Below are 24,378 nucleotides of genomic sequence, written 5' to 3' on the forward strand. Positions count from 1 at the left end.
CGACCAGGCCTCCTTTTTTGTTACACACCCCCTAGGAAGCAACCCGCAGCAGCTAACTCCCTGGTACCTCTTTACTGCTAGGAAAGGGAAAGAAACTTTTTGCCTATTTGTCTCCGCCTCCACCCGGGATTGAACCCGGAACCTCAGGACTACGAATCCGAAGCGCTGGCCATCCACTGCTGCCCACTGGATGGGGGGCGGTGTGCAGGACAAACAAATTTTGACACTAGCTCTTCACATATGTAAGATGCTTAATTTAGAACCTGTACTTGAGGTCGATCTCGAACCCATAGTTGATGTGACGACTTATATTGAATTTTGTAACTAGCTCATCAAGATTGTAACTTGCTTAGCTAAATGAATTGTGGGGTTCAGTCCCTGAGCCCATTATGTGCCTCTGTAACCCTTTCCACTACCGCCCACAAGATGGGTATGGGGTGCATAATAAATGAACTAAACTAACTGTCCACCCAGCTGTCAGGCGCCCAACTGGGTGATTACAACTGGGTGATTACAACTAGGTGATTACAACTAGGTGATTACAACTGGGTGATGACAACTAGGCGAATACAAGTAGGTGATTACAACTGGGTGATTGTAACTAAGTGGGTACTACGTGGGAACAACAATGACGTGTAAATCGAAGAACGTTTCCAGGTTGGCTACGTCACGTGGGTTTTGTTTTCGTTTGGGACTACAGTCCTAAACTATTTTATCTTAACATTAATTTATTCTAAAGCTCCTGTATTAATCTTATAACACTAAAATAAAAAAAAATACAATAGCATTTAAATATCCAGCAAAATATTGATAAAAGATAGGTTATTTCAACAGTGTTATTATTATGTTTAAGTCAGTACTGCGTGTTATGATTATTTCCGAGTTGTCCCAAGTTGGGATCTTGGGAGTCCCAACTTGGGACAACGTTTGGTCTCAGTGGTCATGGGTGAAGGCGAAGGAGCCGCCTCGCAGTACATGAAGCCCCTGGAGCTCTTCAAGCACAAGGAACTAGTGACAATATGTGCTCCCATGGTTCGGTATTCCAAGTAGGTAATGGTGGTCACAGGGAATTAGTAGATGCACGTAGATGGGGACGATTTACACATATGTACCAATGGCTACCAATGGCTTTAGGCATTGTATGTACTAGCTCTATCTATAAATACATCAATCTTTGTAAGATCTCTTGTATGTATGTACCTTACCTAAATAAACATTTATTTATTTATTATTTATTTATGAAACGCTGCGCGTACTAGTGGCTTTACAAGATTGTAATTACTATGCTATGTAACCTCAATCCCAATGTACCTTCTTGTATATATATATATAAATTTACCCGAACGATCCGGGCACAAACTGCCCGAAATGCTATGCGTGATAGGTGGCTTTACACGAATGTACGAACTCTTGCATATATAAATAAATAAATACAAAATAATACCAACTTAAATTTAATACAATTTAAAACTAATTTATGGAGGGTGAAGAAAGAACTACTTACCAAAATTTTCAACCAAAATAAATTTATTTGTAATTTTAACCAAATTCATTTTCTAATTGTTAAAATTGCATGTGGTTTCACGGATAGTAATTGGTGGAACACATGTAACTTGTTAACAGGGAAACAGTCTGGTTTAGCTTAAGTTGTGTAGGTTTTAAAATTAGATAAAAATTATTAAAAATATGAAGCAGAGCTCCACATTTTTATGATATGTTTTCAAGCCAAACATGGAATAAATGTAGTCCTTTATTTTAAAGTTTTACAACCCTAATAAACATATTTTTTTCACTGTACAGTAATGTGTTTTAAAATTATGCCTTATTATTGTCACATTAAAAGTATTTTCTGTTCATTTGAATATAAAAGAAACATTTGAATGCTTTTGGGATTTTGAAGTTAAATGTTTTTTCTTCTACAGATTGGCATTTAGATCTCTTGTAAGAAAGTATGGATGTGACCTGTGTTTTACACCCATGATCATCAGTGACTGCTTTCTGCAGTCAATACGAGCCAGACACAGTGACTTCACAACATGTAAAGGTGAATCATATTTTTTGTAACCCCTCAGGATAATGAACTAATTTATGGAGGGTGAACAAAGAACTGCTTTACTCAAGCAATTTTTATCCTCTGTTTTATGTTGGTATATGTAGCACCCTATCAGTATTACCCTTGTTATACCCTTTGATCCATATGTAATCTGTACAGTACTTGAATGGCAGCATCTATGTGGTAGGCTTTACTTAATGAGTTTTGGGATGGGTTTCACTGGATTTTGTTTCTCTAATGAGCAGAGAAATTTCTCCTTTTTGGTGTCTTATGTTACTGGCCTCCTACTGATCCTTTTCCAGTTTACCCAAGGTTGCTGGTTGGGTTATGTTGTCTGTTAGATGTGGCCCTTTCAGCCTTGCTTGACTAACATGGTGTTTGGCATTTTCACATATGGTATTTTCTGGGGGGGAGCCCCGTATGCTTCGCGGAGCCTCCGGGTCTTGCCCAGAAAATAGCGTTTCATTACAGTCAACGGCGTTTTTTTCTTTTTCCCCTCTTACTCATGTTTTGTAGGGTACTGGGCCATTGACTTCTGCCAGACTCCAATTCTAGTCTCCAGTTGATCTGTGCATGGCCAGAGACCTGGTATAGTGTATTGTATGTCTCAGTGGTACAGGAGTCTTAAGCCCTGGGAAGTTAATGAAGGCTACCCAAAAATGACTACAGTATTTAAATAAATTTAATGCTTGTTTTATTTTTTCAGAGGACCGACCATTAATTGTGCAGTTTGCTGCAAGCAAAGGTGAAGACTGGGCTGGTGCAACAAGATTAGTTGCTCCGTAAGTGCATCTGACCTGCATGTTGCTTGTGTAGACTATATGTTGAAGCTGAAGTCATAATTGCCAAGACATTATTTCAGTTTAAAATCCAGTTGGAAAAAATCACAGGAATAATTGGGGGGAGGGGGACATATGACAAGCTGCTGGCTTCCTGTCCCCATCCAGGCCACTAGAGAGATGGTGGCCCTCAGGTAAATTCACATAAATCTTTTTAATTTTTTCTATTTTTTGCTGCCGATGCTGTATTTTACATCTGTATGATTGTGCTGTTAAATAAAAATTACAAGTTCAGGTACTATTTGACTAGTGAATGAACTTTATTGATTTATAGTGCATAATAGTTGAGGACAGACCAAAACACAGTAAATTCTTGTATTTTCAGATTTGTAGGTTGGGTGTCTAATTTTCAACCATGTGTTGTAAGTTGTCTTTTTTTTCATTTTCAAATTACGTCCAAATTCGGCCATATGGGAAAAACGGCCAAAAGCGACGTTATTTTTAAGAGGACAGGTTGCACTCAGATATTGACATCAATCTAAGTAAGGTGACTTTGTTAATCCTGAAACTTTGGTTTTATGTGCAGGGTGCCTCAGTTTTTAAGTAAATATTTGTGTGTTACCATCTTTGTGCTGGTTAGATGGTGTTGCCGATGGGTTTTACTCATCTTTAATTTGCCCTTGGCTGAGGCATTTAGTTTTGCCCACATATTGACCAGACCACACACTAGAAAATGAAGGGATGACGACGTTTCGATCCATTCTGGACCATTCTCAAGTCGATTGTATCAAGTCAATCTCACAATCGACTTGAGAATGGTCCAGGACGGACCGAAACATTGTCGTCCATTCATTTTCTAGTGTGTTGTCTGGTCAACGTATTTCAGCCACGTTATTGTGACTCATCATCTACTTTTGCCCACATGTTTTGCAGTTGTATAATGTAATAGAGTTTTTGTGTAATGTGTTTTATGTTTTTGAATGGTTTTGTCATTTGAAGACCTGACTGAAGGCATTGATTTTGTTGATGGGTAACTGCTTGGGAGAGCTTTATGCTTTTCTGTGACACACTGGGAGTTTTCTTTGCCAGTATTATTCCTCCTTGAGCCTTCTGGTAATGGGTTGTAAAAGACCCCTACCACCTTTTTCTTTAGCTTTACTATTTCTGTAAGTAAAGATAAAGAAGCATGTTCCTACAGCTTTGTTATCTCTTGAGATGTTTATTTCCTCAAACTCCACTGTAACTGTAGCAGTCTGGCTACACCTCTACCCATGCAGTCTTGTTTTTATTATCTAGTATCATATTGGGGAAGTTGCATCCTTTATTTCACATTAGCTTCAGCTCTGTTATTGTAATAATATTTTACTGTAATTTCTGTTATCATTTACTGTATGTCTACTACACTGCAGATGATGAGTCACAATAACGTGGCTGAAGATATGTGGTTTGGATATCACATCTACTACACTGTAATTACATTTGAAATTCATTGACAAATCTTAAAAATCATTCATCTCTACTGGGGGGGGGTGCTTAGTATCTGACTTTATAGTAGAACTGCCACTTAGTCTATGGTCAATCTGGAGGAGGTGGTTATGTATTTTGCTAGTCACATCTGCCCATTCCATTGGGTTGCTGTTGCATATACAAGAGAATGTGGCTGAGTGTTTAATTTAGTGATAGGAGCATAATGGGAGTGTTATCTTTATAATTTTACAGCTACTGTGATGGTGTTGACCTAAACTGTGGGTGTCCACAGCGCTGGGCAATGGCTGAAGGTTATGGAGCCTGCCTCATCCACAAGCCAGAATTGGTGGCAGACATGATCCGTCAGACTCGCAACATGGTCACTGACCCAGACTTCACTGTATCCATCAAAATCAGACTACACAAGGATTATAAGTAAGCTGTTATACATTGTCTTGTGTAGGATTCAGTATCTATGCATAATAATAATAATTGCTTGTTTAACATAAAAGAATTGAGAATGAATTCTATGATAGTTCATAATGAATTGTGTAATCTTGTCTAAGAAGCCCTGTTTTAAGTGCAAGTGGTGGAAACAATCTTTTCTGCTCTGGCTGGTGATGAGTCAAGTTTTATTTGCATTTCACCTATTGGTGAGCTCCTATTACCAGTATGGCAAGGGACAGTCTCCTCGGAATAATTGTCCTAAGGATTACCCTCCAATAGGAGCATAAGAAAGAGAATTTTTAGGTAAAAAAAAAAAGTACGAGTTTGTTTCCAATGGGTCACAATGTAGGATATAAGAAAGAATCTCATTACAGAGCCAAATTTTTCCTATTTGCATCAGGAATGACCTTAGTGTTATTTTCATATGAGTAACAATTGTTTGCATTGATATCAGGGTTACAAATTGTTCCAAGCATTTACTTAGAGTGCTGTTTCCTTTCTGGTGGAATTTTCTTGGCACTGTTGTGATCCCCAGGCTTCCTGTTGCCTCTTTGTGGGGCCCAACGTTCTAATCCTGGTCTCCAGGTGGTGGTCCTGAATCAAAGAGGTCAGAAAGCATTCGTTTCTCAAGGCTTGGATGCTTCCAGACAGTAGTATTTTGAAGCTACCAAGTGAACTACCAGAAAGAGGCATTTCATTACATCCAATGCCTTAGTTCTTGCTTCCTAACAACCGAGTTACATTTGCTTGTGCAAATTATGGTACCCAGATGCGACTCCTTTCTTGTTGTTTGGCCTCTCTTCCTCCTCCCGATTCCCATGGCTTCCAATGTAAATCGACCCCTTCTCTTGCCATTCTGTCATTTGGACTTTGACAAAGGATTTTAAACAATCTGAAAATGCTCAAAACTTTGCAAGTCGGCACACGCAAATTAAAATATAATATATATCTACAGGCATGTTTCTCAAAAATTTCAGACAAACAGTAAACTTTGCCAGACAAATGGAGGCTGCTGGAGCTTCATTCATCACTGTTCATGGGCGTACACAAGACCAACGCGGAGATCCAGTATGTTTGGAAGCAATTGCAGATATCAAAAGTGTGCTCCAGATTCCAGTAGTTGCTAATGGTGATGTCCGATCAATGGATGATGCTCACCGGATACAGAAGATCACGGGTGTTAATGGTATAAAGATTTTCAGCATTTTGTCTATTTTTTTAATTGGTTAATGCAAAAGCATAGTTGTCACTCATCATTGCATATCCTTGGAGAAGGAAAAATATAAATCTATGTAAAAGCAAAGGTCTGCAAATGATTCTTAATACTGTGTGCAGACGAGGAGTCACAATAATGTGGCTGAAATGTTGACCAAACCACACACTAGAAAGTGAAGGGATGACGACGTTTCGGTCCGTCCTAGACCATTCTCAAGTCGAAGGGACGACGACCGACATGTTGTCCCTTCATTTTCTAGTGTGTGATTTGGTCAACATTCTTAATACTGTATTTGGAGATTGAAGTATCTGAAAAACCTGAAGTAAATGGAGTAAGCAGTCTCTAATGTGGACCTCAATAACTCGGATTTCTGTACAATTCGGAAAAAATAGTAAGTTTTAGTTCACTTAATTCAGACAGAAATTCAGATCACTGGCATTTGCTGTCTGGTTACTAAATGACACATAGCAACTTTTCTTTATACCTGTAACATATTTACATTAAAAAATGCAATGATTACAAAAATAATATAAAATATATACAAATCTAAATCTAAAAATAATATAAAATATTATAAGCACTATTTTGATTGATTTTCTCATAAGCACTATTGATAAAACTGCATGTTCAAGGAGTATAGTGTATTTCCCTGCTAAAATTAGGATTTTTTTCCTGGAAGAACTGGCCTCTGTAGCTCTCGAAGCTACCAAGCTGGAGTCTTACAAACTCATGATCAGTAGAACCTGGTGTGGTATTTGAGTGCCTACTGGAGGCCAGGACCAGACTCTGGTCCCCCCTCAGTAGAGGCATAAGGAAGAGGGGATACTAGATCAACCACATTACCAAAGCAAACGACCACCATGAAGGTAGAAAGTATCAAAACGAGCACCTGCTTGTTCAAAATTTTCAACCTTGATTTGAACTATGTGTACACACGATTTGAACTGTGTACACACTTGTTGTCCAGGACTAGCTGTTGATTAACTCAACCCTGCCACAAGATTACAGCCTCAGAAATGCAAGGGTCTGAGGCAGCTGCTTCAGTCAGTCACGCACCTGGTGTGCTACGGTACAGTCCTTGGTTTCTTATTTTGGGGGCAAGGTTTCTTGCTGGATGGTTGCATTCGCCTTCCTGTTCCGTCTGGTGCTTCCTGTGTTCTCATGCCAGACTTTCTGGCTTTTTGGGAATAAGCCAGAATAAGAATTGTATATGGGTGGTAATTCAATTTTTTCGTATTCTCTTGTGCTCTCCTCCTGCCCTGGTCTGCTCTTTTAATGTTTTCCTCACTGTGGTGAGATAGCTTGGGGAGGAATACAGAGGTGAGCACTCCCAGAAATTAAGCATTAAATGTAATTAAACCTCTTTCTGGTGGTCCCCCTCTGTATCTCTCCATTTCTCTTCTTCCTTTCTCTTCTTCCCATGATACTCAGGAAGTGTTGCTTGAGCAGTGCATGGATGACTGAGGTAGCTAGACCAGGGACCCTTAAGTTGGTAGGGTGCCATCTGATGGTGAGGGGTGTTGAGCCTAACTAATGGCTGGTCCAGGACAATGAGTGCTTACATAGTTTAAATCAGGGGTTGTAAATATTGTCTAAGTCATTGCTTGTTTTTATGCTATCTGGTGATTTTTCCCTTCAGTATTGTGGTTAATCTACTATCTCCACTCCCATATACATCTTTTGATGGGGCTAGATTCTGATTCTGGCCTCCAGTAGATGCTCATAATTTAATTCATCTGGCACCCTACATATAGTAACTGAGTGGACCCATCCCAGCACTGTGAACTTGCCCACTAATCAGGTTATTGTACAGAATTTGATTAAGATAGAAGTTAAATCTGTAATGGTCAGTTGAAATTTTTTGCTATCATTCTATTTTGTTTATTTTATGAAAATGCTGCCACAACAATATAAATTCAGTATATGGAAATATGAATCAAGTTAGTTGCACTACAAAACATTTATATTTTTGTTCATTATTTTGACATTTGTATCTCTGGGTGATTTAGATTGGGATCATTCCCTAAATGATCCAATTTAAAAATCTTAATACAGTACTGTATTAAAAAAAAAAAGTATGAAATTTAATCTTTGTATTTTTCTTTTTTAGGTGTAATGGCAGCACGAGGAATGCTAGAAAACCCCGCTATGTATGCAGGTTATACAACTACGCCACTTGAATGTGTCAAAGATTGGGTGAACGTTGCTCTGGAGACTGGAACACAATTCACATGTTTTCATCAGCACCTTATCTACATGATGGACAAGTCTCTAACACGGGCTGACAGAAGATACTTCAATGTATTAGGGAGCACCTCGGGCGTTTTAACATATTTAACTGAGAAATATATGATAGAATTTTCTTGTAGTTTTCATGTAAACCTTCTTCAGTAAACTTTGTATGATTGTCAGTATATCCATAGACACTGAAGTAATAACTATTATTCTAATTTGTAAAAAAAAGGGGTGGAAACTATTCCCACATAATTTCTAGGAAGAACAACTCGGTAGCTCCTTGAGCTTTCCTTTGGTATCATCAAACCTTGACAGGCCTTGATGACACACATCAGGCCTCTTGAGAGACATCTGTCACCTGAATAATTCCACAAGGGCCGTGATGAGGGTTCGAACTTACGTCCAGGATGATCCTTAATTGACTGAGCCACGAAATGGTCAAAGATTGTGGATTGTAGATTTATTCATTTGATATATCACGCTATTGTGATTTCTGTATGTATCTGTCACCTACTGGGCGCCACAACCAGAATCTGGCTCTGAGGTGAGGGAAGTGGGATATCAGATATTAACCACAAAGTTGGAGAAACCTACCAGAAAGAATTGGCTTAACAAAACAAGTGACTGCTTGAGGGAAATTTTGGTACCCATAGGAAAATAAAGCGAATAATTATTGTTGCTAGGTAAATACCCTGATTGTGATGTGCCTGACTACCTGTGAACAGGTGAACAAAGGTATTAGATGAAAGGAAACATGCCAGACCATATTTGTCTCGTCAAAAGGTAACAGGGATTTGGCATTTACAGCGTCAGCAGGTAGGCGGTTCCAGGGGTCAATACCCTTGTGGGTGAAAAAAAAAAAAAATCTGTTCTCAATCCTACATTGTGGTTTGTTGAGCTTGAAACCATTGCTCCTTGTTTGTGTTACATCTGACCTTTTGAAGAAATTTTCTGGTTCAACGTAACTTGATACAGGGACAGTTTATCTTTTAACACAAAACTGAATGATGCAGAGGTCTTTCTGATTTTCATGTTACCTGACCTGTAGTGTAGTGGCTAGTGATCATTCCAGATTTACCAAACAAAATAATAATAATAATTATAATAATTTTTATTCAAAAGAATGTGTGTACACAGAACATAAGAGTAATGTACAAATGTAGGGGACAGGAATTACACATACTAATGAAGTCACTATTATGCAAAGCGTTTCAGGCAAAACTTAAATATAGAAAAAAATTAAAGGTGTGAGGGGTAAAATACTTAATATTAAGAGAGAAGTAAGCTAACAAAATGAGAACGTTCAAGGATAATAACATGAATACAAAAAAAAGGAGATACGTAAAGACAGGCATGAAGTATTACATTATGGAGTCAGTAGTTCTAGTACCGCTTTAAATAACTTTTTTTGAGACTAAAGATATACCAAATTGCTTTAAATAGATGATGTTGCGATAGCAGCTGTATCTTAAGTTTCTCTATGTTAAAGTTGTATTAGAGAGGGATGTCACCTCATATTACACCTTGAGTAGTATCTTTCAAGTATTACCTATACAGTATATTTCTCTAGTTACATCTAGATAAATGTATGTTCAAGTTCATGTCCATGTATGATAAATGTTACATAAAATCACACAATGGTCCTTCAGGTAATAACTCTTGCTATTTAGGCCTATTTCAAACTAATGCCACAAGTAGGGTCTTGACCTCTTGGGCACTTTTAGCACTGTAGGCTTTTGTTCCTGACAAAATTGGTAAAATACGCAACTTGATTGAAGGTCTTGTAGCACAGTGGTCGGTGCAGCTAGGTCACTGCCAGAAGATCCCGAGTTCGAGTCTCATAGCATTTGGGCATGTTTCTGTTTACCTAATAATTATGTTCACCTAGCATTAAATAGGTACAACTGTTGTGATGTATTTGCACTCTGGGGAATGTTAATAGTTGGTCTAAGGGGATCTTCGATAAACCTAACTGGCTTCATGTTCAGACGAAGGGAAACCATATTATATAGTCTGGCTTGGCACTGATAATTACGGTACTTATCTAAATAAAGTGTACCTGAAGTTGCAGTAACAATCTCTCAAATTAATTCGGAAACTTAATGTAGTAATTACAAAAACATGTTATATATAACAGAATAAATGAGTATCTCCATATTGAATTGATTACAGACTGACGAGTAGAGACTTAATTTTTACCGCCAACGTCGGTTAGTTTACGGTGCACGTCTTTGCAACACGTGCTCGCCTTTCAAAGTTCCCGCTCAATTATTATCTACCTAATTTGGAAAATATCCTTATACTGATCTATTATTTTAGTTTCTTATAATTAACAAAGACTGAAAAATAAGCAAGCTTCAAATATATGGAAAAATATTCACTATTAATTTTCCGTTTATTCTCAAATATTATATTCAAACACCTAACGACCACATGCGTTTGTTTACATCGGTGTAATCAATAGGTTGAATCAACTGTTTGAACTCTATTTCCGTATCTCGGTTTTAAACTAGACTAAAACTTATTATTGAGACAGTTGTTGGGGCTTGGAATATATTCAAACAATTCATTTTGTGGATTATTTTGGCGGGAGAGTTGTGGAGGCGCGAGCAGCGAGGGTCCCCGACCAAGCCAAGCGTGTACCGGGCCCAGGAGCCAGATTTGCATGCCGCAGAGGTCTAGAGGCCTACACCATATGCCTCTTTTCTCATTTCTTATAAGGTCTGTTACCCGTGCCTTCACGTCACTACGCATCAGTAGCAATTTGCTCAACCGGTTTAATTATAGCTTTTGGCCGCTATCTAAGAACTGTCATCAGTATCCCCAAGTGAGACAATATTTTAGTGTTTTCATCACCTCTGATATCCTGGGACCTTCCAGCTTAAACTGTGCTCGTGTTTCAGTTTGGAAAGAACGACACACTTGTCTTTCACACACCCGAGACTTATTTAGCTTTAAAGTTTACAAATCACCGGTTAGACTTGTTTATAACATGTCTAATTCAGAACAAGGTGTGGGAAGCTCCGTCTTAACCAGTGAGAAGCAGCCAAGTGTCCCAAGTAATCTTGAGGCAGACAGCATACCTTCAGAGGATGATCATGAAACCCAAAAAGTGATCAGTAAAGAAACAGCATCTGGTGAGGTTTGTTTAAGTGTCGAAGCTGAGGATAATATTTCAACTGAAGTAAAGGATGAAGGTGATGTCAATAATGAACTGAAAGACAGCGAGGGTAAACCAGAGTGTAAAGTGTCCAGTGATAATTTTATACCTGAAACAGATAAATCAGATGAAGTTCCAAAGAAATCTAAAAATCAGTTAAAAAGAGAGAAAAAGAAAGCACTTTGGAATGAACAAAAGGAAGAATGGAAGGAAAAGAAGAGGCAGAAGAAACTGGAGAAAGAAAAACAAGAAATGGAGGAATTAAAGGTAAGTAAATTATCAGATGAATGTTATTTGTAAAAGGCTTTGTAAGATTAATGCTGCGAGTACATTTTCCTATTTTTCTATTTCATTGTGGTTATATTTACATATACAGTATAGATATATATGGAAGCTTGAATATTTCCCAAGTGACATTTGTATAACAGTTTACTTATTAATTCTAAATTACCTGAGCCTAGGCAACTAGGGTGGAAGCCCAGTAAAGTACCAATGATGACATAACTATTAGAGTGGGTATATTGTAGTACTGTACTGGGCTTGCACCCTGGCGGCCGTGGTTCAAGCTCTTATGGGTCAAAATGAATTATATAAAAATATATATATAGACAACCATGTGCTTTTTGGATATCTTGGGACACATAGTCGCTATCAAGAAAAGGGGTTTGTCATCCTGAAAAAAAATTACAATTTTAGGGAAAAAAAATTGACAATTTTGTACTCACTAGTATGAAGTTCTGAGTGGCTTCTAAAGTTGAAGAATATTATTAATTTTGTATAATTTAGATTATAGTTGTGATGTGGAGATTGAAGGTAATAACATAGCCTCAAATGTTGAGGTGCTTGGGTCATGTGATGAACTAGGTACAGATTATAGGTCTAATGCAAACTTTCATGGAAGCCCTTGCCAAAGAGCATTCAATTGAAATTTGCTTCATAATCTGTTTTTGTCTTTAAAAACTGCATGTACATATTGCACAGGCTCATCATCTTCCAAGTGCCCAAATCACTGTGACCTAACTCCATGAACATTAATAAGGGCTTCAAAATGTTTATAAATTTTCTTCATGCTTTCATTTTCTTCTTGCACTCCATCTTCATCCTGGTTTTCTTCCACCTCCTGCTCATTGTAAATAAATACTGTATATAATTTTGCTATCAGTCATGTTTTTAAAAGTCTGGGCTTCTGAAAGTGTAATCTTTCTCACTTGGTACTCGGTGCAGGCACCACTTCTTGAGATGCCACTCTCAACCTTCATTTTTAGCTCATCACTTTCTTGAAAGTTATCACTGAACACATTTTCGTACTGGTACATATTGTGTTTGTAGGAGGGAATATATGACAAATTACTGATAAGTTATTTGAATTCGTAACCATCAAACTACACGAAAGTTTGTAAATTTTGCCAATAAATGCAAGCCAATAAATGCAAAAACATCATTGAAATGAATTCTCCAGCGCCACTCCAAGTATACACCACAAAGATAAACACTGGCACCTCACTGCTGTCAGCGCTCGCGGCTTTATCACACATTTTATTCAGACCTTTATTCACACGCTCTTACCACTTTATCCATACTGTCACTTGACAGTATGGATAAAGTGGTAAGAGTACTACCATACTCTTACCTCTTTATCCATACTGTTATATAATATGCTTTGTTCCTATTTATTGTCATAAGGGGCTGGTATTATATATCATTAATTATGGTTATAATAGGAACTGGCTTTGTTTGCAGTAATTAATAGATTTAATTATTGAAATTAGCATCTTTTTAACCCATTATTTTTTAAGCAGCATACAGGTATAAATATGTACATCTAGTGAAATTTAAGAAATTTATAAAATAATTGTTAATATTTTCTTATTTTAAATAAAATCTCACAGGCGTTACTTGTCTATACTGTACACTGATTAAGAATAATACATACAAAATTAAACACTTTAATAATTTCACAAATAACCTCATTAATAGGTGTTGTGATTTCCCATTGTCGGTGACAAAGCCTGTTAGGGGGGGGGGGGGGACCGCAATAAGCCTAAACCAATGAATGATTTTCCCAGAAATTTAACCCAAAACAGTTTCCCAATTCCCAGTTGAAAAGAAACATCGCATAAAGTGTATGGAAATTTGCCCAAAATGTCAGGTCTTCTGGTTACAAGCCAACTGTGCTGACAACTCTACCAGAGGTTATGTAAAATACCGTACCATGTACAGTACAGTACTTCAACTCTATCATTTAAACTAAAAAAAATATGTATTAGAAAATACTAGCAAATATTTATTTCATTTTACACTTCTGGCAGATTTTCAATTCTTTAATTGTATAATGACTTGGGTAGATGCCTAGAAATATTCATTAGCATATGGGTTAGATAATAAATAATCTGAGTTCTGGCATCAAACACCACAAATAATTTAAAAACTTCACTGCACACCAACACACCATGCAATCTTTCATATTTATAGAGGACCTTTATGTTCCGTGGGTTAAGGTGGCTGATGCCAGTATGATATTCAACTTTTCTTATGGCTGGATACCTTGAGGTTACCTTGAGGTGCTTCCGGGGCTTAGTGTCCCCGCGGCCCGGTCATCGACCAGGCCTCCTGGTTGCTGGACTGATCAACCAGGCTGTTAGACGTGGCTGCTCGCAGCCTGACGTATGAGTCACAGCCTGGTTGATCAGGTATCCTTTGGAGGTGCTTATCCAGTTCTCTCTTGAACACTGTGAGGGGTCGGCCAGTTATGCCCCTTATGTGTAGTGGAAGCGTGTTGAACAGTCTCAGGCCTCTGATGTTGATAGTTCTCTCTCAGAGTACCTGTTGCACCTCTGCTTTTCAACGGGGGTATTCTGCACATCCTGCCATGTCTTCTGGGCTCATGTGATGTTATTTCTGTGTGCAGGTTTGGGACCAGCCCCTCAATATGTGGATACCAGGTTATTGCAGTACTGTATGGAAATGTTGCCAAATAGTACTGAATGGTAGGAGGATATAATTTCAACCACAATATACATGGTTATACTTGTAAATTTTCCTTATAAATCAGTGACATTGTTTGGCTGAATAGGGAAAGTTGAACTCCTGCAATATAAGCCTATACTGTATATACACACAGCCACCTACACAATTTTACAATCTACTGCCATGAATATGGTGTTATTTTATAAACATCTCTTGCTATATTGTACATAGGGTAGCCTACCATTGGTATGTCTTGAATTATATTACTGTACATTATTCCCATTTTTTGAATCCCAACTTTAGTTAGACAAATATTTCTCCAGTGCTAGTTTATATGAAAGTTTGCCCCCCCCCTTCATGTGTGGGTGTGGGGTGTGAGATGTGCCAGGGGTGGGAAAAAGAAGAGCCAAGAGCCAATATGGCCAAACCATCCTTTTTGACATGTCCCAGACCGTCCTCTCTTGCCTTTCATGTGTGGGTTGGGCTATATATTTTCAGCCACGTTATTGTTACTCAGTTGATTGACAGTCTAGAGGCGGGACGAAAGAGCCGAAGCTCAACCCCCCCCCAGCAAGCCTAATTTATTTATATACAAGAAAGTACATGGGGTTGTGACAGTACATACATGATGGTTGAGTGTTATATTCTTTCACAACCACTATCACACATAGCGTGAGTACAATTAGACGAGTACAGAGACATATTTGGAAAAGGGAGGTACACAAATTAGGGGACACAGGTGGAAACTAACTGGCCTACAGAAAGAATTATTTCAGTGTAGGAATGGTGAACAAATCGAGTGTTCTAAGAAGTGAATTGAAGGCAGCAAACTCCCCAGCTTATGATCATGCACAAGATGCTCCGAAATTTGTACGCAATGGACAGAATCGAAGAGCTGAAGCTCAACCCTCTACAAACGCAATCTTAATTGACTACAGGATAATTCTCTTTCAAGTTGATAAATAGTATAGTATACCATTCGACATGTTACGTTTTTTCTAAATTATTTACAGAAAACGTATTTCATAACTTACCGTGTTAAATATTTTCTTAAAAAATAAAATTGCTGCAAATTCCTCAATGAGGCGTATGCCACAGTCACTGAAAACGAAGTACGAGTAATTAAAAGCGTGAATATTCTTAATTACTTTGGCTAATGTTAATCCTTTGGTGAAGCATGAATTCAAGGGAAGCAAAATTCCCGAGCGTGTTCTGCAAAATGCCGCGAGCATTTGGAGATTAATGGAACACGATCGCGTTTGTGAGGTTTAAATGATCAAAGTAGATTATTCTGTTTTTGTGTTGAAGGGCAAGTGTTGTTAACAAACAGAGGTGGGAAGGGCCATTGGTAGGGAGGGATTGAGAAGGGGGGGGGGAGGTTCTGTAAGGGGGAAATGTGTAAGAAATACGGTCTGTAAGGGCGGGTTCTAATTCAAATTCAAATATTTATTCAAGTTACTACAGGAGTGTATCAAGTGGACTACTACGCGAGGTTGTTCACCTCTCACTGGCACTATGAATATTTGCTGCACAGTAAATTCCAAAGAGTTAGGAAGCACTTTTTGTCATATAGAAATCCATATAAATGCCTAGGACTATGACTTTCTATCCTGCCTTCGAGGACACAGAATGAGAGAGGAATCTTAGGAGGGTAGAAATAGCCTAAGCTACTCTATCCCTTTGAGATGTATTTTCTTGTCTCAATACACATACTTAAACTAGAATTGCAATTAAATTACGTCCTGGATGGAGTTAATCAGAAACACAAATTAAAGAAAGCTAAAATTTCAAAGGAGCTGGCTGAGAAACTGCCTACCACTGAAATTTCCATTCAAAAATTCTCTGGACCAAGGAAACGTCCTACATTGAAAATCTGTATATGTCACACTCATAAAAAAAGAAAAGAAAAACGTTAGTAAGAGCTCAGCAAAAAAACTACGGACCCATCTGCATAACCTCATATCTGCAAGCTCATGGGAAGGAATCAAGTAAATCATTGACAGTGCACGAATAATCAACACCACATTATATTATTAAAAACAAGTCACCTTTATTAACCGGGTCACGTTTCTTGGAAACTGTTCAGTTATTCAGATAAAGGACTTCCAGCAAACAGGCTCAGACTTTTCTAAAGTTTTTGATAAGGTACAATTGGAAAGACGGGTAAAGAAATTTAAAGTACATTGAATAAATGGGGAAATTCTAGAATGGATAAAAGAATGTCTAAAATAAAGAAGGCAAAGGGTCGCCATAAATGGAAATAAATGTGACTGGAAAAAATGTGGAGTGTGCAGTACCGCAAGGATCCATCTTGTTATATGTATCAATGTCAAGAGAATATAATTTACCACGTCAGATCTGCTGATGACAAAGATTTATGGTAAAGCAAGAAAATAATATCATGGCCTTACAAAGAAGCCTACAAAAATTCCACAAAAAGACTGACAAATGCTTTTTTAATAATGAAAATGCAAGACCTTGTATGTAGGGCATGATAACTACCATGCAGCAGATTGTTGAAGAAAAGGACCTAGTACAGTAGTTAGAATTTATCAGTCATTAAAAGTTGCACACCAAATGGAAACTACTGTAAAAAATAAGATCTTAGAAAAAATTAGATCTTGACGTCAAACGAACCTTTGACGTCAAGAAAAATCAAAGTGTTTATTCAACTGTAAGTCTCTGGAGCTCCCCTATTTCGACTATTGTATCCAAGCATGTAGACCTTACATTCAAAAGACCATATCTGCCTTTTAAGCAAAATATTATAATAAATGATTAGACACCAATATAAATCCTAAGTACTATTTCTGTATTACCTGTTTGATGGGGTTTTGGAAGTTCTTCTACTCCCCAAGCCCGGCCCAAGGCTTGGACCAGGCTTAACTTGTGAGAGTTTGGTCCACTAGGCTGTTGCTTGGAGCGGCCAGCACGCCCACATACCCACCACAGCCCGATTAGTCCGGCACTCCTAATAGAAAATTATTTAGTTTTCTCTTGAAGATGTCCACGGTTGTTCCGGCAATATTTCTTATGCTCGCTGGGAGGTTGTTGAACAATCGTGGATCTCTGTACGGTGCAAGATACTACCAGAGTGCCTTACACCATACTTCCTAATCGGGTCGTATCCTAGAGCGGTCTGAACTCCACGCTCTGCAACTGTCCAACGTAACATTGGTTGGTAGTCAAACCTGGTGCTTCACAGCGCTTCAGCGGGAGGATTATGACAGCCAACCCGTCCTCGACTCAAGTCCATTACATCCAGCGGTCGACCCCACTGACGCATTCATAAATTTTTACATGCTGTTCATTCAAAACGGGAATGTTCTCAAATATAAATTAATATTATAATATATTAGGATATTGTGCATATATAGGTATAGGTTAGGTTAGGTGTTTAGGTTCTGTTGGCGATTATTTGTATTTGTTTTACGCGAGTGAAACATTTACAGTGTTGTGGTTCGAACAAAATTCGTCAGTGAAGCACTTGTTCCGGAAGTGTTCGAACGAAATCAATTGTGAGTCGTGTGTAAACCGTTTTTCATTCATAAACAGGGGGTTTGGCGGGTGCATGGAATCACTTTTGGGTCTTTGTTTGGAGGACGGGCTGACGACAGCAGCCCTTTCGAATCAGCAAAGGCCAAAAGTCATTACACAGCCTCAAGCCCTCCTGTTTATAAATGAAAAACGCTTTATACACGAATGACAACTGATGACGTTTGAACAATTCTCAAACAGTACTTTGCTGGCGACCTCTGTTCGAATCGCAGTTCTGTAAATGCTTCACCCGCGTACAGTACTTCAAGCGCAAATAATCGCCAACAGAACCTAAATAATATATAATAATAATATTAATATATGTAAGAAAACAAATTTATTTTAATATACATTATGTTAAAATTGACGAATGAGTCATGGGGGAGGCAGACGATCGCCCCTTTAACCAGCCTAGCCAGAGAACAGTTTGATAAATGTTAACTGTCACTCTTGCTCGTTAACATTCACGGACTAATTGTCCACAATTGAGGAAATATTCCTCGTGGTCTACACTTTTCCATACTACACTTGTTGTTATAGATTCAGCTACTCGAAACAAAATGTTCCAAGTAGCACGGGCTATGGCGAGCCCGTAGTGGACTTACCTGCCACAGGAGCGGTGCTATGTGACTTATCAAGTGGTGGGCAAAGTCGATATATAAAATAAGAACCTGAGGTGAAAGGCGAGAAAGTAACAAGGATACCATAGGTGCAACAGATATAAAGAAAACGGCAGAATGCCAAATGGCGAAGAGAAAATGTTGAAATTAGAGATAAGAAGGATAACAATGGTTATAGTTGATGGTTAATGACCCGCCGGCTGTCTCACCCCCCCCCCCACCCTCCAACAGCTGACCTGGGGGAGGAGAGGTGTGGACAGACAGTGATTGACTGCTGTCAATCACACGGAGCGTGACCAAGTGTTGCGTGAGTTACCTGAGCGTGACCATGTGTTGCGTGAGTTACCTGAGCGTGACCAAGTGTTGCGTGAGTTACCTGAGCGTGACCAAGTGTTGCATGAGTTACCGGAGCGTGACCAAGTGTTGCGTGAGTTACCGGAGCGTGACCAAGTGTTGCGTGAGTTACCTGAACGTGACCAAGTGTTGCGTGAGTTACCTGAGCGTGACCAAGTGTTGCGTGAGTTACCTGAGCGTGACCAAGTGTTGCGTGAGTTACCTGAGCGTGACCAAGTGTTGCGTGAGGGCGGTAACTGCTGACGACTGGTAATGGCACGTTAAGCCGACCAGAGTATCAAGCAGCTTGTGTTACAACAGTTGCAACTGTAATTCGCAACATGGGACTTATTTTATATATTTTTAAAATTAGGCTATTTTTTGTATAGTCAGTGTATATAATTAATAATAATTATAATCCTTTTGTCGGCGACAGGCAGCCTGTATAACATTATATATATATAATATATATATATATATATATATATATGTCGTACCTAATAGCCAGAACGCACTTCTCAGCCTACTATGCAAGGCCCGATTTGCCTAATAAGCCAAGTTTTCCTGAATTAATATATTTTTTCTAATTTTTTTCTTATGAAATGATAAAGCTACCCATTTCATTATGTATGAGGTCAATTTTTTTTTATTGGAGTTAAAATTAACGTAGATATATGACCGAACCTAACCAACTCTACCTAACCTAACCTATCTCTATCGGTTAGGTTAGGTTAGGTAGCAGAAAAAGTTAGGTTAGGTTAGGTTAGGTAGTCAAAAAAACATTAATTAATGAAAACTTGGCTTATTAGGCAAATTGGGCCATGCATAGTTGGCTGAAAAGTGCGTTCTGGCTATTAGGTACGACATATATATATATATATATATATATATATATATATATATATATATATATATATATATATATATATATATATATATATATATATATATATATATACATACACACGTTAAACTTATATCGTGGTCCCCCCATAGGTCGTAATACTGATCCTCCCCAGCGTCTATAACGAATCCAGCTGTGCTACGGAGACCCCAATCCGCTGTCAATTTACTTCACCAAAAGAATCCAATCTTTTATTTTGAGGAGTTTTCGTCGATTAAATATAGTAGCTTAGGCATGTAGAGGGAATCCTCTTTTTTTAACTGCGCTTGGCTGAATTTAACTAGAATGAAGGCTTTCTGAAATCTAATCTCCCTCATAAAATGCCTTAATCGAGTGGATTCGTCAAGAGGATTTCGATCGTCCGTGCAAAACGCTTTGAGTGCCAGATTACGCGGGCTTCAAAGACCAGTAGTGGAGAGGGAGAGTTCAAGATGGGGGAGGAATTTATCAACTTCCCTGCCTCCCTTTCCCCCCTGCTTGCCTATCTCCCCTAGTACCTACCTTACATTCCTCACGACGTATTTATCATTCTCTCTCTCTCTCTCTCTCTCTCTCTCTCTCTCTCTCTCTCTCTCTCTCTCTCTCTCTCTCTCTCTCTCTCTCTCTCTCTCTCTCTCTCGTTCTCCGTGCGTCACTCTACCATTTTCCCCTCTCCTGCCCACCGACAGATCCTCCCTCTCAAAGGAAATTGAATTTTTCACTGGCTCTTGCTTGCGTGCTGGGCCGGTCTTGACTGACGAGTTACCGTCATAATATTATTGGTGCTGGAGGCGATGCGGGGCGCGATCTGGTGCCGTCTAACACCTTTGATGGCGTCGTGGTGGGGGTGACTTATCGCACTCTCTTCCTCCAGTCCTGGTAGTTCAACCTGCCTGATTTGTTGTGGGGGTGGTGGTTGTAGTACTACTGGTACCTGGTTGATACCTGGTTGATGGGGTTCTGGGAGTTCATCTACTCCCCAAGCACGGCCCGAGGCTCTAGGCTTGTCTTGTGAGAGTTTGGTCCACCAGGCTCTTGCTTGGAGCGGCCCGCAGGCCCACATATACCTGGTTGATGGGGTTCTGGGAGTTCTTCTACTCCCCAAGCCCGGCCCGAGGTTCTAGGCTTGACTTGTGAGAGTTTGGTCCACCAGGCTGTTGTTGCTTGGAGCGGCCTGCAGGCCCACATACCCACCACAGCCCGGTTGGTCCGAAACTTCTTTTAGAAAACAGTCCAGTTTTCTCTTGAAGATGTCCACGGTTGTTCCGGCAATATTTCTTATAGTCGCTGGGAGGACGTTGAACAACCGCGGACCTCTGATGTTTATACAGTGTTCTCTGATTGTGCCTATGGCACCTCTGCTCTTCACTGGTTATGGGGGGGGGTTTATTCGAAGTGGTATTAGTAGTTGTGGTTATGGTGGTGGGTTATATCACTAACCCAAAAGGTGTTGAGTTAGTGATAGTGATGATAGGAATAATGGGAATGTGATATTAAAAATAAGAGTAATAGACTATTTAATAGAGAGTTTGGTTAGTGTTTCATGGTCTCTTGAGAGTTCAGGATAGCCGAGTACAGGTTATCCTTTACAATTCACACATTTCCTCCTCATATTAACCCATATTCATACTAAATTCCCCTCTTATCTGTCCATAATTGTTTCTTACTGAATTGTTAACTTTCCTCACGAGGAGATAAAACAAAGAAAAACTATGATGATGATAATAATAATAATAATAATAATAATAATAGGCTACGTATTTTTTTGTTTAGATAGCCTAAAAAAAATGTTTGGGTGGGATGGCCCTATATGTTTATACTGGTGTAGTCATGATGAAATATTGAGAGTTGTAGATCTTTACCAGCTTTACTTATTAGGGTAAATTGGAGGCGATTATTACGTACGACGTTCTGGAATACGCAACTTAACGGTCAACAATGTGTTGAGTGCTGTTAGGGACAGTTAGCCAAGCCAGCTGTGTCAGTAACTGGGGGCCAGATTCACGAAGCAGTTACGCAAGCATTTACGAACGTGTACATCTTTCCTCAATCTTTGACGGCTTTGATTACATTTATTAAACAGTTTACAAGCATGAAAACTTGCCAATCACCTGTTGTTATTGTTATAAACAGCCTCCTGGTGCTTCGGAGCTCATTAACTGTTTAATAATTGTAAACAAGGCCGCCAAAGATGGAGAAAAGATGGACAGGTTCGTAAGTGCTTGCGTAACTGCTTCGTGAATCTGGCCCCAGGTCAAATGGGGCATTTTCACCTAATGTTGCCATGCGAGATCCGGTCAAATATTTTTCAAATGTAACGTCGTGTCAACCAACTATTATTTTTAAACTGAAATTGACATTTGAGACCTGAACTCTTGTAAGGGTATTGTAAATTGTGGGAAGCTTCAGAGTTAGGACCATTTGCAGAGTGCAATTTCCTGGTGTGTTGGTATGTGGGGCAGCGGTTGCCAGGTTCCAGCTCTACATTCCTCTACTGTTTACCTATCGACAACTCCGAATTTACAAACCCAAGTATCTTGTGCAAATATTCCCGCTCCCTCTCGTGTATTGGACCTGTAACAAATGCTCTGCTGCCAACAGGTGTTAAATTGGAATGCGTATTTTTGTTATGCTTTAGACTTTCATGTTGGCTGCATCAAAGTGCCAGGTGCCTGGTCCACCGTGGTCCACCGTGGTCCACCTTGGCCCACCCTGGCCCACCCTGGCCCACTGGCCCACCTGGTATTGTTGTGGGGGGAGGTTTTTGTCGCGAGTAACCTACGCTTTCAAAATGATAAAATACTCAGGACAATGAATGTTATTGATGTTGTATTCAGTTTTAAATGTCAACTTTTCTAACTAATATTGTGAAGGTTTTTGTCTTTTAATAACATTCTTTTAGGCTGGAACTTTGTAGGCAATTGTGTGTATTGTATGAATGTGGTCAATGCTGACCATTGTTATGCTATATACGTTTTTTGAAAGCATCTACATTCATATAATATTTAAATATTCCGGCTCATTGTTTTTTTGTATAAACACAATAATTAAAGCAGACAACACGTTAATAAATGTATTGTTATATAGGCTACTGCATATAAATGAAAAATTCGCATGACGGTGAAATGATTCAATGTATGACATAATTTTTTTTAAAACGATTAATGGCTAAAAAGTAATAGCCTACATATTTTCCTTTGACTCTAAAGCGAAACAAAAATCTCTGTTAGCGTTTCATTGCGTTAAAAAAATATATATATATATATACGGAGGTGCATTTGACTGGTGGAAATATTAGAGCGGGGGTCCTGATACCGCTGAAGAGTGCCGGCGACTCTAATGGAAACTGGTGCCAGCGATGTTGTCTCATTAATTAAAACATTAATATTAATGGGGTTTGGCACAGCTTGTTTGTATAAATCTCTGTTTTGCATTCTACATTTATTAATATTATTATCAAGGCGTAGTATATCATTATTACTTATTAGTATGGTGTTATAGCCTGGTGTAGGGATTTGTCGTAGGCTACGAGCAAGGACGGTGAGATTATTTAAGAGATTATATACATTATTATTTCCATTTAAATTTGTAGTGTGGTCCCACCGATAACATTGTTGTGTGACACTGTAATTTTAGTCTGGCAGTATAAATTTTCGATGTGATGGTGGTATTTGTGGTGCTTTCACAAGTTATACTGAAGTGACTAGAGGCGCCACAAGTTAGGCTACTTCAGTTTTTGGTGAGGAAGATGGACAGATATAGTGTGTGTATTCACCTATTTCTGCCTGCAGGTTCGAGCTCTAGCTGTTGGATCCCGGTTTTCTAGCCGCCAGTTGTTTAATGCAGTGTGTGTGGGGTGGGGGGGGGAGATGGTCAGAAGCGGTGTGCTCACCTAATTGTGCTTGCGGGGGTTGAGCTCTGGCTCTTTGGTCCCGCCTCTCAACCGTCAATCAACAGGTGTACAGGTTCGTCAATCAACAGGTGTACAGTGTGTACTCACCTATTTGTGTGTGTGAGAGAGAAAGCAACACGACAACATTGCAGGAAAGAGGGAGGGAATATTGCTTGATGTAATCAGTCTATTATCCCCCTTTATTAATATTTATATGCCACTCCACCCAACGAACGGGGAACAGTGATAGCCATTGTGATAGTGATGTTGATAGTCTTGGTGATGGTGAGTCTTGGTAGTAGTGATGGTGATAGTCTTGGTGATAGTCTTGGTGATGGTGAGTCTTGGTAATAGTGATGGTGATAGTCTTGGTGATGGTGAGTCTTGGTAATAGTGATGGTGATAGTCTTGGAGCTACCAATAGTTACATTTAGGTGCCACTGAAAATCCCATAAATTTTGATGGCGTCTATTACAAATAGGGAAGCAGGGCGTCCCGTTGCCCCCTAGAGGCCTAGACCACACTCAAGTGACCCCGAGAACTTCCACAGTTGCATTGAAATCCCCGGAATTACCACGAAATACACCGGTCAATAGGTAGACGGGCGCAGAGCACAGAGACATGCGGAGGAATATGACCAGAACATGAAATTGTGGTGTGAGGAGAAGGGTGAAGGCAGGGTGTAGAGGGGACGGAGATAAAGAAGGGGTGTAGAGGGGTGGACACACAACATATACAAGGGAAGCGAGGGGCCGCACAGAAAGAATATGTTGGACGGCCATGGAGAGA

General features: G+C 39.2%; 2 protein-coding genes across 3 annotated transcripts in view; both read left to right on the top strand.

Moving 5' to 3' along the window:
* Positions 1-874: 874 nt before the first annotated feature.
* Positions 875-8,356, top strand: Dus4 (Dihydrouridine synthase 4). The gene is made up of 6 exons (XM_045740447.2): positions 875-1,046; positions 1,923-2,044; positions 2,760-2,835; positions 4,552-4,734; positions 5,724-5,932; positions 8,073-8,356. The coding sequence occupies exons 1-6, from the start codon at positions 943-945 to the stop codon at positions 8,354-8,356; spliced, it is 978 nt and encodes a 325-aa protein (XP_045596403.2). The 5' UTR covers positions 875-942.
* A 2,264-nt stretch (positions 8,357-10,620) lies between these two features.
* LOC123757060 (pseudouridylate synthase RPUSD2) overlaps positions 10,621-24,378 on the top strand; it is a 443,933-nt gene continuing 430,175 nt past the window's right edge. The window contains exon 1 of one of the 2 annotated variants that reach the window (XM_069323649.1): positions 10,621-11,624. In XM_069323649.1, the coding sequence (XP_069179750.1) occupies positions 10,863-11,624 (762 nt within the window). In that variant the 5' untranslated portion in view covers positions 10,621-10,862. The remainder of the gene's footprint in view (positions 11,625-24,378) is intronic. The other variant, XM_069323646.1, reaches the window with a different exon arrangement.

The sequence above is a fragment of the Procambarus clarkii genome, chromosome 13 (genome assembly GCF_040958095.1).
Source record: "Procambarus clarkii isolate CNS0578487 chromosome 13, FALCON_Pclarkii_2.0, whole genome shotgun sequence".
In the NCBI taxonomy this organism is placed as follows: domain Eukaryota; kingdom Metazoa; phylum Arthropoda; class Malacostraca; order Decapoda; family Cambaridae; genus Procambarus; species Procambarus clarkii.